This window comes from Poeciliopsis prolifica, unplaced genomic scaffold, assembly GCF_027474105.1.
Source record: "Poeciliopsis prolifica strain line A6 unplaced genomic scaffold, Auburn_PproV2 SCAFFOLD017, whole genome shotgun sequence".
NCBI classification, from domain to species: domain Eukaryota; kingdom Metazoa; phylum Chordata; class Actinopteri; order Cyprinodontiformes; family Poeciliidae; genus Poeciliopsis; species Poeciliopsis prolifica.
The window spans coordinates 6297711-6311502 of NW_026562392.1; the positions used below are offsets into that span (position 1 = coordinate 6297711).

The following is a 13792-nucleotide window of genomic DNA, read 5'->3' on the forward strand; positions in this document are numbered from 1 at the left end:
AAAGAAGGAGCAGACCGCAGAGACACGAAGGAGCGACGAACCTCATCCGGCAAAAACCTCGTTTTTTGTGACCTTCAAATGTTGTTCTCCTTACAGCTGGAAGCGCGCGCCGGTGGCTTTGGTTGATGCACGCGGGAGAAACTTTGGTAGGAAGCGTTGCTTCACTTTTTTCCTCCGGGGTCAGTAACCTGTGAAGAGAAGAACAAGGAGGATTCATTGAAAAACACGGATTTACCGACAGCGGGGCTTTAGCGGAGTTAGTCGGGGGGGTAAACTTTTTTTTTCTTTTAAATAATTTTTTTAAAAACCTTTTTTGTTTTTTTATTAAACCGGACTTCCAAAGCACAATTTAGTTTTACTTCAAAAGAGAAAAACGACAACAAAATTGCACCTGTTGTTAAGGAGAGTACAGGTGAGTCACCTTGAGGAAAAACGCTGAACTGGATTTAAAAAGCATGTACCACTTAGTTACTTATCAATGAAGTCACTAAGCTAATTCTGGTCTAATTAAGCTAATCCCCCAATTAAAACAAACTTAATAGAAATTATGAGTGAAAGCAACTGCTTTGAAACGTAATACTCATACATTCACACATACGTTCTCCTCCTGTGGACAATGTATTTGTATTTCCTTAGTGCTTATTAACATGGAACTAAATCACCATCAATATCTGTTCAGTGGTTATTATATTTTATTATTTAGTGAAATACTTACATCCCCAATAATACTTAGATAGAAGTCCATTGGCAAATTACAAACAGGCCATATGGTTTCTGAAGCCATCAACAAGTGTAGCTGTGGTTGCATGTTTAAGTCCTTACTGCTTTTAGTTATAGTTCATACATATTCAGTAGGGGTGATGTGATCCAGATGGATAGTGTTGCTCTCTTTATTCGTGTTAAAATGTGTTTTATATGTTCTCGGGATAGTTGATCTTGGAAACACTCAAACATGTTATCAAGTTTCCACCACCAGCATGTTCATTTAAGATGAAGTTGAAGGATTAGAAGAAAATTAATCTGGTTAATGTTTCTATCAACTTTTTGCAGTCCAGTAGTTACACTGGTAGCAAAACAGACCCTCGGCGTGACGCTACCACCACCATGCCGGACAGTTTTAAAAAATCTCACCTCAGTTCCTGCAAGAATATTTCTTTCCATCATGATTGGCTGCATGCAGCAACATTGGGTTACAACATCTTGTTGTTTCTGACAGGCTTGAGTCTTAGTGGTTCCTGAATTGTTCCTGTTCATTTGAGCTAATTTACCATCATTGCAGGTGATAGATGGCAGATGAGTGGAATGTGGACACAGTTATGTTTTATGATTTGAAATACACATCAAAATAGATTTTGAAATAAAATTTCACTCTACATCAGAAAAAAATGTAAACAATGTAGCAAAAAATGAAAGCTCCCACTTAATCCTTTGTCTGTTTATGTATATATTCAGTAAATATTTATTGATTTAATGTTTTGTGATTTATCCTTCTACTTTGTAAGGACCCTGGTTGTTGCTAAAAGGGGACTGCCAAAAGTTCAGACCACCTGCCCAGTGTAGTTGCTGAGAGAGGAGAGGAAGGGGGAACTACCTCATCATTGTCTGCTGCTGCCTTCTGCTTCCTCCTGAATTCAGATGTACGCTGAGAAAGTTGTGACAGAGGGGAAGATGGGTGAGTGGCCTGGTTAAATACACGCTTGTTTTCGTTCCATTCTCCCAACAAAATACCTGAAACACACACACACACACACACACACACACACACACACACACACACACACACACACACACACACACACACACACACACACGCACACACCCAAAGCTACACACGCAGATGCACAGATCAAAATGCTGTGCAATGCTGCTGCCCATGCAGCCTGTTTTCTGTATTTGTGTCCAGACATCAGTCCACCTTAAGGTTAACGATTAACCAGCCTGTTCAAAACTGCTTTGCTGTCTTTTTGATGTTCCCTGAATTTTTTTTTATGACGTTTGTTTTTCAGCTGGGTCAGCATATACTTGGACTAGTTGTAATATTTGCTTCATTTAGTCATCTCTTTAGTCCAAATAGATGTTGGATCCATAATAATAATGATCACAGCAAATATATATTAACACTTGTTAATATCAGTACTCGTATTTAGGAAAAGAATGACATGCTCTATTAAATATACCATAAAAACTTTCAGACCACATGACTGAACTTCAATTTTAGGAAATATGAAGATAACATTGTGAAAGAATAGAACGTGCCTCCTACTGGGCTCATTCTGGTAATCTGTGTTTAATTTTTCTTTTCTGCTTTCAACTTTCCAAGCTAATGTTTATGTGACACCAGTGCTTATAACTTAACATTAAAGATGTATTTGGCCACTGTGGGTCTTTGAATGGTCATCGAAAGAAGGAGGCCTTCGAGGTTTCACCACAAATGCAAACAGAAGTGAGTAAAAGTAAAGTACAGGTATGTCAGCAATCAGACATAACCAATATAGTTGTATTTAGCAACATGTAGCTGTCCAAGGACGACTTCCTGATTTTACTTTGTTTCTTTAGTACATTGAGAAGGACACAACGCAAGTATTCCTTGTGCTTTATGCCTGAAGAGGTTAGCAGACCTAAAAACGATGAACTGGGAAACAACTTCAAGACTTTACAATAAAACATTAAAAAACTAATTTCTAAAGCAGCTAACAGTATCTACTCTGCTCAGAGAAACACATGCTGGATCAGACTGTAATTTCTTCACTCAACATAATTTGTGTTTGTTAGTGAGGGAACTAATTTCTGCCTGTCTGAAATGACAGAAAAACATTTCTACTAATACAGCAACTAATGATACTCTTAACAATAACATGTATGCAAACATAGAAGCCGTGCACTTTACCTGAGTGACTCGTTAATCTTTTAAATTGAAATACTTTTGAGTTAGACTAAACAGTTTTACAAAGATTGTGCTTCAAGTCTTAAAGAGTTAGTTCAGACTTTTTTTACCTGAAGCAAAACAATGTCAGATCACTGTGAGCTTTTCTTTTGTCAGGCATAAACTGCCTGTTTTAGCAAACTTTAGCAATTTGAATCTATTCAAAATGAAAACGTTACACAACGTCGTTCTTATAATTGATGCTGTTGTTTCCAGCCAGGCAGCCGCCATGTTTCTTTGTGAAGTTATGTTGGTTGATGCTGCCAGGTGTTTTGGTTCTTCCATATCATCTGCAGCCTGCCAGTGAACCTCAGCTTCACTATGAACAGATTGATCTTTTGGATTTTGGGTCTTTTGTTTTGTGGCATTAATGATGTTATCTTAAAAATTATCCAGACAGACTCACAATCAGCCAGCTGTGCTGATACAGCGGATGTCTGACTAGGTTGCTTGACTTCGACCGCCTTCGAGGATGTACTGAATAATCAAACTGATACCAACTTAATAAAGAATCAATTAAAGTTTTAAATAACCTTTACATTGGCTTATTTATCAAAGTTCAGTTGTGCTTGACAGATTTGTGATTTCCATGTAAGAAAATGACAATGTTTTTGCTCTGTTGGCCATCTTGTATAATAAATAACATGATTTGCTTCATAATCTCCATCAAGTGCTACTAGCATCATTGTAGCCCAAAGGAAGACAGAGGAGGAAACAAAAATCTGCTTTAGTTTTACTAAGACTCACTCTTATAAATGGCTATTATTGAAGTGAGACCTCTGTATGTACAGGAAGCACATTTGTACATGTTTGTATGAACTGAAATTATTAAACAGATTTTAACAGAAAAATGTTTATCAAACTTTTGTTGCACTGAAAACCAGAACTGACTGTATGAATAAGTGAGATACTTACACCTTTGTTAGCTATTTTTTGCTACATGCAACCATAAAATGTACATAAATCAGCTTACCTTTTAATCCGTAATGAAATGAAGTTGTCTTCATTTTCCTTTCCTTCTTTCCTTCTGCTATTGCTTGCCATCAAATGGTCTGAGCCCTTGAAACGACATGCTTAGTTGCCTGACTGAGGGGCGTCCACCCAGAGTGAATCATGTTGCGTGTAATTAGAGGAAAAACAGCCTCGTTTAGGAGTGGCACGCACCGCCTGGCTTATTTTTGTTTGTTCTGGGCTAAAATCAAAAGGATTGCTATTTATTTTTAGAGACAATCTGTGTTTATATCTTTTGAGACATAGTTATTTACCACGTGGGTGTGAGCAATCAGGGAAACCCAGACATGAGCAGTACCACTCATCCACATGGTTGTTTTTTATTTTTACTTTTGTTCCTTGACGACTGCAGGAATGACTCACAGAGTCTGTTCTTAACTCTGTTGTACATTTGTGAGTGTCAGTGGTGGGTCTTTGATGGATCCCACCTTTCCACACCCAGCTGAAAGCCTGGGGAGTATTTACAAGGGATTAAGTTGCAAACTCTTTGAAAAACTTTTATGGAAATATTTCCTTCTTTCCTTTTTACACTGGCTTTAAAATCTGCTAGAGTGAATGTTTTAATCTAGTTAGTAAAGAGCAGTGAGTTGTAATTAGCATCAGATTTGCAATGCAGCACAGCTTTTCACAACTAACACCTATAATCGTTTAAGATTGTGTTACTGAGTGAGTGAAATATTTTACCTACATTAAAAAAATATTTGGTTCTTAGGAACAAAGTCTGTGTTTGATTAGGATTTTGTAATCGCAACATAAAAGCCTAATTGGCCAATAAGAGCTCCTCTGAAATGAATACTTATGCTTTTTAATAAGTAAACATGCGATAATAGCTTTAGTAAATATCTGGGATTATTCATCCTAGATTAATTTCTGAATTGATACGAGTTGTGAAGAGAGCTGAAAAATTAGACAAATCACCATATATTTCTTATTGGAGTAAGTTAGAATGATGTTGTTAAAGTGTATCAGTAGTGATGTGAGGGTTATGTGATATTAAACCGGCATCTGTTTCACTTTCTGTAATCATTTGTTCAGCTGATTGTTTAAGGTGAAGTTTGAGACGTGTCTGAATTTTAGAATTTTTCCAATTTCCACTTAATCAGGAAATTATGTGACTTATATTAATCTAATTATATTCACTGCTGCAGTGATACAACTATAATTATAGCAATTAAATATAGAGTGCCATAGTAACTTTTCAGAACTGATGTAGAACAATATCTGCTCATGACACCTTGTTTTTAACATCTTGTTGAAATGGTGGCAATATTTGTTAATTTAATGTTTTTGTCAAAAAATTATTAAATCTATGCTCTTGTTTTACCTCATAATCCAGTCTTTTAGTATGTTTCTCTTTAATTTGACTTTGATTTCACACTCTACATGTAACACTAAAATCACATTCCTTGTTTGAAGGCGTGATTGTACCAGTGGGTTCATATTTTCTAACACACATCATCTCAGGTAGAGGTAGACAAAAAATATAGATTGTTTTGTGTTATTGGAAATTGTGTCGTGTGAGAGAAAAAAGCAGGCCAGATAGAAAAATTGACATTTTGATTCGAGGCAGGCTTTCCTCTTCTGTTTAGAATAAATATGCCGGTGTGGAGGAAAGGTTGTGTTATTTCCAGTCAGGCCGAGGAACGACGTCCTGCTGATAATCTGAGCCGTGAGTCACTATTATTGATCAAATTTTGTTTTATATCTGATCCTACCTATTCTACATACAGCTCTTGTATTGCACTTGTTGCCTCCTGAACCAGAGACGATGCTACGACGGCTCAGTGGTCCAACATCCTCTTTTCACTTGAAAGTAATTTGAAAATGCAAAGTCAGCACAACTGTCTACAAAAAAGGTTCAATTATTTAATTTTTCTGTCTCACAACAAACTTTATGGAGATGCTGATTTCATTTTTCTGTTTCCTACATTACTGAATAAACCTGATTGTCCAATGAAATGGCTTGATCTGAAGAACAATGATTACTTTCATTAAATACTAAAATCATAGATATTTGCAAACAAGTGAGGGCCACTTGGTGCAATTTCTTAAATTAACAATTCAGGGTTTAGAGAGATTCTGTCTTTGCTGTTCTTCTATAATTCAGTGTTGTTGTTTTTTTCAAAAGGAGAGCATTTAGGCTTTTAGTCTGGCTGCAGGTCTTTAAATAATAATAAAAAAATCATAACCTATATGTTTTCCTCCAGTTATGTAAAACTGTTTTTGTGCTTTTGTTCTCTCATTTTGAAAGTGTACATTTGAAACTCTGTGAATTTCTCTCCTCATACTTGTCTTGATATAGTAACTTATTTTAATTCATCTTTTTAGCTTTAGTTTCTTCATATCCGGAAGACGGATATTAGATATATCGGCTGTAATCTGCGATTTATGTGTTCATCTCACCCTGATTTGTATATATGGATTTAGATGTGAATCAATCTGAGCTTCTTCTTGTAACAACATTTGCTCAGTCAGGTGGAAACAATCAGGAACTGTTTAAACTCTTTTCAGATATCTTGCATGTTCACCACAGAAGTTACTTTTCATTTTGTTCTTACCATTTATTAAGGGTAATAAGTTACTACTGAGGATTCCTTGTGATGGAGCTGTTAGAATCCAGACTGAAAGTTGAAAGATTAGGAAAGAGATGAAACAGAAAGAACTAAGAAAACAAAGCTTTTGTTAAACAAAAGTGAACTTGCTTAGCATCAACTGTAAGTGTGCTGAATATCTCACAAGACAGACCTTATTTCCATCTAAAGCGTCAACCGACTGAGAATAGTTAAACAATGAATTCAACTTAAAATAAAACATATGCTAAATGTTTTTTTAACTCATATTTTATAAGTTTATTAAAAGAGTTGCTTTAGGCTGCAAGGATCTGCTGTAGCAGCCTGTTTTAAAGCAGTTCTGAAGAAGCCTCTGACTGAAGACACTGTTATTGCATGAAATAGGAGGTTGTTTATGAATTTATAAAGAATACCTCTTTGCACCATCGTCTCCAGAGGTTCCCAGAGCCAAAAATAATAATTAGAAGAGTAAAACGATGATTGTTAAATGTTTAAAGAAACACAAAGAAGCTACATTTCCTTCCTCCATCCTTTCCAGACGATGAGAGAGCAGAAAGCTGTGGCGATGCTGAAAAAAGCGGTCAGGCTGCGTGATGTGATTTAATGTCCATCTGTGTTTGGAGGTGTTGCCCGAGGCCCCGGCTATTGACTGCTCTGTTGCTCTAACCTTCATAACGATACTGGCCGCTGGTCTGTGTAAATGGGATGTGGTGTAAGGTGGGAAAGTGATAGCAGCTGACCTGTGTTGAAAGACAAACAGCATGTCCTGGAGACTCAAATTTTATATAAAAATTCAATAGAACATCAAAAACTTTTGTGTGGGAAAGTGTGTGTGCACACTTCAATTTAGAAAATTCAATTTAGCCCCAAATGAAGTCAGAGGGATAAAAGATTTATTCAATTTTGGAACATAAAATGTGAAATTCAGACCAACCTGATCACTGAAATGTAAAATTCAACTGAAAATATTTTCATCGCTAATAATGAGCTAAAATGGGCCTGATGAGAACAGCATGGGTACAGAGGTGGGACAGACATGGCACTATATCCTAGTTTTAGGAGTTTGTTCTTGCTTTGTGGGTAAATGCTAGACTTTAGACTATTGATCAGATCTGTACTCTTCACTTCGTGCCAGCACATGAACTGTCTGCCTCTTCACACCGGGGCAGCCATCACGGCTGCTTGGAGTCCAAAAATTGTTTTGTCTAAATTAAACATTGCTCTGACCTTTTTGTTCATTTTTCCAGAAGTACAAAGTAAACCAGTCTCTCGGAATAAATGCACTTTGACCTCGATACAGAAAATAAAACTATTCAGACTAAACTTACTTCAACAGGAGAATTAAGTCTGTGTACAACTTCACTGAAAGTGTAATTTTCAACCCTATTGGTAAAGATTAGCCACCAATATGGCAATTAAGATTTGAATAAGAAATATTCTAAGATTACAGAAGTTATTATTTTTTTCACTAATGCCTGAATAATTAGATTAGAGAAATCCCAGAGCACAATGTCATGGCTCTGAATCAATAAAATCTCTTTTAATTGAAGTGCTGCCTCTAACACATCCACATACATCCGTCCAAACACAGAGATTCCTTCAGAGACATTGTAAAGAAACTTTCATGAATCTGTCACGATATCAGGATGTGAAACTGCACTGTATCATTCATCCTTTGGTATAATTTCTAGATGTTTAAATATATTAGACATATGAACAGCAGGGGCATGTTCAGCCATCCTGTACAGGAAGGAGTCGGGTTCTGGTTGAGAGTGTTTGGATAGAAAATATGTGATTCCAGAACAAAAGCAAAAGATGCTGGCTGAAGCTGATTAGTGTCATTTTAATCAGCAAAACAAGTTTTGTATCTGCATGGGCCAGAAGGTCATTTGTAGAGGAATAAAACATTGTTTCAAATGAAGCATGAAAAATAAGGTTATTTATTGGAAATGCTTTCAGGGACAGAGACAATTTTGGAGACAATTCAAGTGATTTGAGGAAACTACAACAGAATTGTTTGACCATAATGACAACTTTTACATCTCTTCTTTTACAAAATGAAGAGACTCCAGAAAACGTGTGGGAAGAGCAGAAAACGTATGCGTGACCACGGTGGACTCGTTTATTCCAGTTGTTTCTCTAGGATTTGGTCAAAGATGTGTTTCTGACCAGGTCACTCAATTCATGCAGTTTAATCCTGGCAAGTACCACAGAAATGCGTGTAAGCTGCTGATTTTGAAGAAAAATTCCCCAAAAATGACCTCTCTCATAAATGTTGTACAAATTGTTTAATTAAAACTGACCCGAAACTGAAAACATTTAATCTGACTTGATGTCAGGCAGTGAGAAACAAAAGAGTTATGTGTTGATTCAACTGGACCCGCATTCTGTGAAGTCCATGGCCCATCATCATCAGAACTAAGTTATATGTCCATTGTGTGTGTGTGTGTGTGTGTGTGTGTGTGTGTGTGGTGTGTGTGTGTGTTGGTGTGTGTGTGTGTGTGTGTGTGTGTAGGGAACAGAGGCATCTCTCTGACCTGTGTGTTGACCCCCTGGAGGTTGATGGGCGTCTGTGCAACACTCATGACCATCGGAGCCATCAGCGCTGCAGTCTGGGCCGTAGGTCAGACTACGTTGCTTTCATACATAATCATATCACACATTTCTCCAAGCATGTGACGACAATAATCAGCTGCTTTTGATATTTCTTGATGCTTTCACCTGATTCCCAACCCGAACGTCCTGACCTGCTGTTGTTGCTTATTGTGTTTCTGTAGTTACGTTCTGCACTATGGAGGAGGACACAGGACTGTATGATGGTAAGTTGGATAAGATATGAACATTTATCAGAATTAATCAACTTATCACAGTTTATGTAAAGTGTTATGCTAAGTCACAAACATAAGTATGCCGTCAAATGTTGTATTATTGTTCACAGGGAAGCTATTGCATCTGGATATTAATTAATTTATTTAGAAAATACCACAGAACAATAAGAAGTATCTCTGAAGTCATTTGTCTCCCTGCAGTTCAGGTAAATTCACCTGACCAGCGTCTCAGAGTGTTTGACTCTGCTCAGAGGAGGTGGCGCCAGGTGTGTTCCTCGTCAGCCAATGAGCTTCTTGCTAGCATCAGTTGTGAGGAAGTTGGATTTGTCAGGTGAGATCATTGTTATCAAGTCATGTTTTTTTATTTATTTTTGCTCTGGTTTTATGAATATAAAGGGGATTTAATTTGCTGGCTTTACGACTGATTGATCCCTCTGCGTGTTTTTCAATAAAGGGCCCAAATCCTGCTTCAAAAAAAGTTTTCTCCCAATGCATTTTGTTGTAATTAAAAATTAGAAGACATCACTCATGGTTAGTGTCTGTTTCAGCGTGGTGAACTACTCGGTCGTATCGGTGCCTGAAGCCAGTGGTGACGTTGGAGAGTTCTTCTGTGTCAGACAGGAAGAGCTGAGCTATGGGAAGAAAATGAAAGACTCATTGTACCCATGGTAACTCACACCGCTGGTTTATCTCCTGATCTGTCTCCTTCAGTGCCCTCTCTGTGGTTCTCTTGTGTGTTTTTATGAATTTGGTCTCTTAACATTTATGAGAGATGCTTAGAGGTTTTTGAGTGTCCTGCAGTCTTTAACTCTGGTTGTCTTTGTTTCAGTGCCTGTGAGAGCCGGGAAGTTCTTACAGTGTTATGCCAAGGTGAGAGGTCAGGCCTGGACTCACTCTGTGTGGCACACTGGCACAATTCAAGGGCTGCCACGCTACACCGCTAACAGAATACCAAGTTTTTGTGGATTCTGGTTCTTTTTGACCTTATTCTTTTAGACACCTTTCTCATTTCTGAGAAAACTTTTTATCTCTAAAAGTTGAATTTATTTTCGTCCCTCCTGTCTCTCTCCTTCGCAGACTGTGGCAGGCGTAGTTTTGCGGCGGACCGTATAGTCGGGGGTGTGGATGCCAGGCAGGGCAGCTGGCCGTGGCAGGTCAGCTTACAGTACGACGGCATTCACCAGTGTGGAGGATCCATCATCTCGAATCGCTGGGTTGTTTCTGCGGCTCACTGCTTCCCAGAGTAAGTGAGGCAATTATTGCTCAGTTGGACATCTTGTGTTTTAGGAAATGGTGAAACAATGTTTCACAAACAATTTGTAGATATTTTAAATGTGCTTAGTTAATGTGTCTGTTTCGAAGAGCTTAAAAGAAAACGTTTTTCTATTTTTCCAAGGCGGAATCGTTTTATTAATCGATGGCGCGTGCTGCTGGGCTCCATCTACAACAAACCTGTCAATGCTAACGTGGTCGAGGTGAAGACCATCGTTTACCACAGTAGCTACCTGCCCTTTGTAGATGCCAATGTTGATGACAACAGCAGAGACATCGCCGTGTTGGCCCTCGCACAGCCACTTACTTTCAGTGGTAAGGCATTGTAAAAGGAAACAAGCAATGTTCTTTTAACATGTTGATGTCTGTAATGATTAACACCTTTTTTAACCTGTCAACACTGCAAAGATTGTCAAAACAACCGTTTTTCTGACTAATTAGTGTAGTTACTTTGAGAGTACAGTGTGCACTGTTGCAGTACAGGGTAGAAAACCAACCCCTTTTTTCAGTGGGACATGACTGACATCTAGTGTTCAAAGTGGAAAACTACAAAATCAATATTTGAATCTTAAGACAGTGATGGTCTGGGTGTTTCTCGTAAGCCTTGTTTTGAATTGGTGCATCATAGATAAACTGGAATGAACTGAAATTTAATATTCCAAAATATGTAAATAAAAAAGATTTATGAAAGGTAAAGAGATCTCAATCCATCTTTTTACTCAGTTTGTTCTGTTTGGTTTTTAGTTTCAGTATAAAACTATGGGTAGGATGACAACTAGCCTTGCTAAATATAGACCTGTTGTGAAATTATTTTTTAATTTTAGTAAATGCTCTGAAGTAAAATAAAAACTTTTAGGGGATGTAACAAAAACAAGAATTGAACATAAAAGATGAGGGAAACGATCATTTAACCTGCAATAATGCATTATTTGTCCATGTTTGCAGAGCACATCCAGCCTGTCTGTCTGCCAGCGTACGGACAACGACTGGTAGACGGACAGATGGGAACCGTGACAGGATGGGGAAACGTTGGATACTACGGTGGGTCTAAACGCTTAACATATTTTGAGATTTTAATTTATTTTTTCTTTTTTTAGTTAAGTGTTACATTATTCAATTTTTTTTTCATTTTCTTGCCATTCTTTTTTTTTTTTTCCCCACAGGTCACCTGGCAGACGTTCTCCAGGAAGCAAACGTCCCCATCATCAGTGATGCTGTGTGTAACGCTCCTGATTACTACGACAACCAGATCACCACCAGCATGTTCTGTGCTGGCTATGAGAAAGGAGGCATCGATGCCTGCCAGGTCGGACATCAATGGGTTCATAAACTCAAACGTGTCGACAACTTTGGATTTTTTTTAATGTGATTATTTGACTGTAATTATTTGTGGCATTAGGGGGACAGCGGAGGTCCTTTTGTGGCTGCTGACGATCTGTCTAAGAGCAGCCGCTATCGCCTGCTCGGAGTGGTGAGTTGGGGAACAGGCTGCGCCATGGCTAAAAAACCAGGCGTCTACACCAGAGTTTCCAGGTTTCTGCCGTGGATATCCACAGCCATGAGGGTAAGAGTCATGCCTTATCTGTACACTTCTAGGCACAAATGCACCTAAACCAGGATCTGACATGCTAATAATTATTTAGTGTTACACGTTTCTTCTAATTTCTAAAAACATTAATCAGTTTAATCCTAACTTCAGTGCAACCAGCGACAGATTCATTTGAGCTTTTTCACACCAGCACACCAGAAAGTTCATTTAGCTTGTAAACAAACCTTCTGCTCTCATCTTTCTGCAGAACTATCACAACTCGCCAGGTGTTCATAAATTGGCTCGACCATGAGACCCCTGCATCCACCTTTCTATTTTTGGATGACAATACGGACATTTTACGTCGCTGATACTGTGACCCCGTGACCGGGAAGTGAAAAACTGTGACCTTCCCCTTTTATCATGGCTTCAGACATTTATTCTGAAGGAAACATTCCTCACTTCCTGAGCCGTATGCTTCACTGAAGGTCTTCTGATAGGAACCTAGTTTAACCAGTTGTTATAAAGACACAAATAGTGTTACTAAACTGAATTCTACTTTTGAGAAACCTGTTGAGTTTATTTTTCTCTCATATCTGTGAAGTAGACTTTGGACTTGAAGTATGGATAACTGGACATATGAACTTCCATGAAAGTCAATCAATCAGAGCTATTCTGGAAGAAAACTTGATTTTTTTTTAAAAAAGAGAGATTTTATCAACTCTTTATATGAATCTCTGTCTTCAGTGCTGGACACACCACTCACAGTGCACATTGTAGAAATGCTAAGTCCACCTCAACACTACATATAAGCTAACAAATCAATGCAGACAACCAAATGCCTAAAGATTTAAGAAATGCCTAATTATTTTATGATGTTGCCTTGCAATGGAAATGTTAGTTTTCTTTCACGCATGTAATACGCACCTGCTCTTTTATCTTTTATAATATTTCCACATAACATTCAGTATGTGCCTTACACTTTAAATCCACTTAAAACCCGCCAATCAATCAGTGTATTGTTGTAAATATTAGTCAGTTTCTTTGTTCAAATTATTGAACTTTCTCACTTTTTGGCATGATATACATACAAACGTCAAAGTATTTCAATGGAGCCTTATGTGACTGACATAACAGAGAATAATTGCAAGATGAAAGGAAAAAGGATGCTGACAGATCTGTGCAATAATAATTAAATTCCCATTTCATAAAACCTTTCTCTAATAATTTTTTTTTGAATTGTGACTGTAATATACTGGCATGTGTTTGTTTGTATGTGAACTGATATTCCCAGAACTGTCATGTTAAACTTGAACCATAAACAAAACAAATATTTTTAGCAAGATAATATTGTTCCTCTTTGCGTTTCATTTACCAAATAATGCATTAATATAATGTTTTATACTTTTCAGAAATAAAAATGACATAACCAAATATACAACAAACAGTGGGATTATCAGTGTGTGTGTGCTGAGAGCAGGTTGTAAATATAAATGGTTTTTGATCAAAAATAATAAAATGTTTTCTGAGACTGATGAAGGCAGAATGTAGTTTTCTTTTCTTTCACTGAAAATTGTTCAAATTTTATAAACACATTGCTACATTGAATGTTTTCTGACAAAAATGAGTCAAAATCACAATAAATATTTATTTTCAGATA

At 37.4% G+C, this 13792-nt stretch overlaps 1 protein-coding gene across 1 annotated transcript; it reads left to right on the top strand.

Annotated features, from left to right (window-relative positions):
- The first annotated feature begins 151 nt into the window (after positions 1–151).
- Positions 152–13656, top strand: hpn (hepsin). The gene is made up of 13 exons (XM_055042220.1): positions 152–412; positions 1503–1672; positions 9020–9127; positions 9282–9323; positions 9534–9663; positions 9881–10000; positions 10162–10202; positions 10410–10575; positions 10729–10919; positions 11550–11645; positions 11768–11910; positions 12004–12168; positions 12401–13656. Exons 2-13 carry the CDS (start codon positions 1636–1638, stop codon positions 12443–12445), a joined length of 1284 nt encoding a protein of 427 aa, XP_054898195.1. The 5' UTR covers positions 152–412; positions 1503–1635; the 3' UTR covers positions 12446–13656.
- Positions 13657–13792: the final 136 nt, after the last annotated feature.

Coding starts and splice junctions, on each gene's coding strand:
- hpn (XM_055042220.1), top strand. CDS start 1,636: ATGTACGCTGAGAAAGTTGTGACAGAGGGGAAGATGG. Junction 9,128..9,281: donor CGCTGCAGTCTGGGCCGTAG/GTCAGACTACGT, acceptor GTGTTTCTGTAG/TTACGTTCTGCACTATGGAG. Junction 9,324..9,533: donor GGACACAGGACTGTATGATG/GTAAGTTGGATA, acceptor GTCTCCCTGCAG/TTCAGGTAAATTCACCTGAC.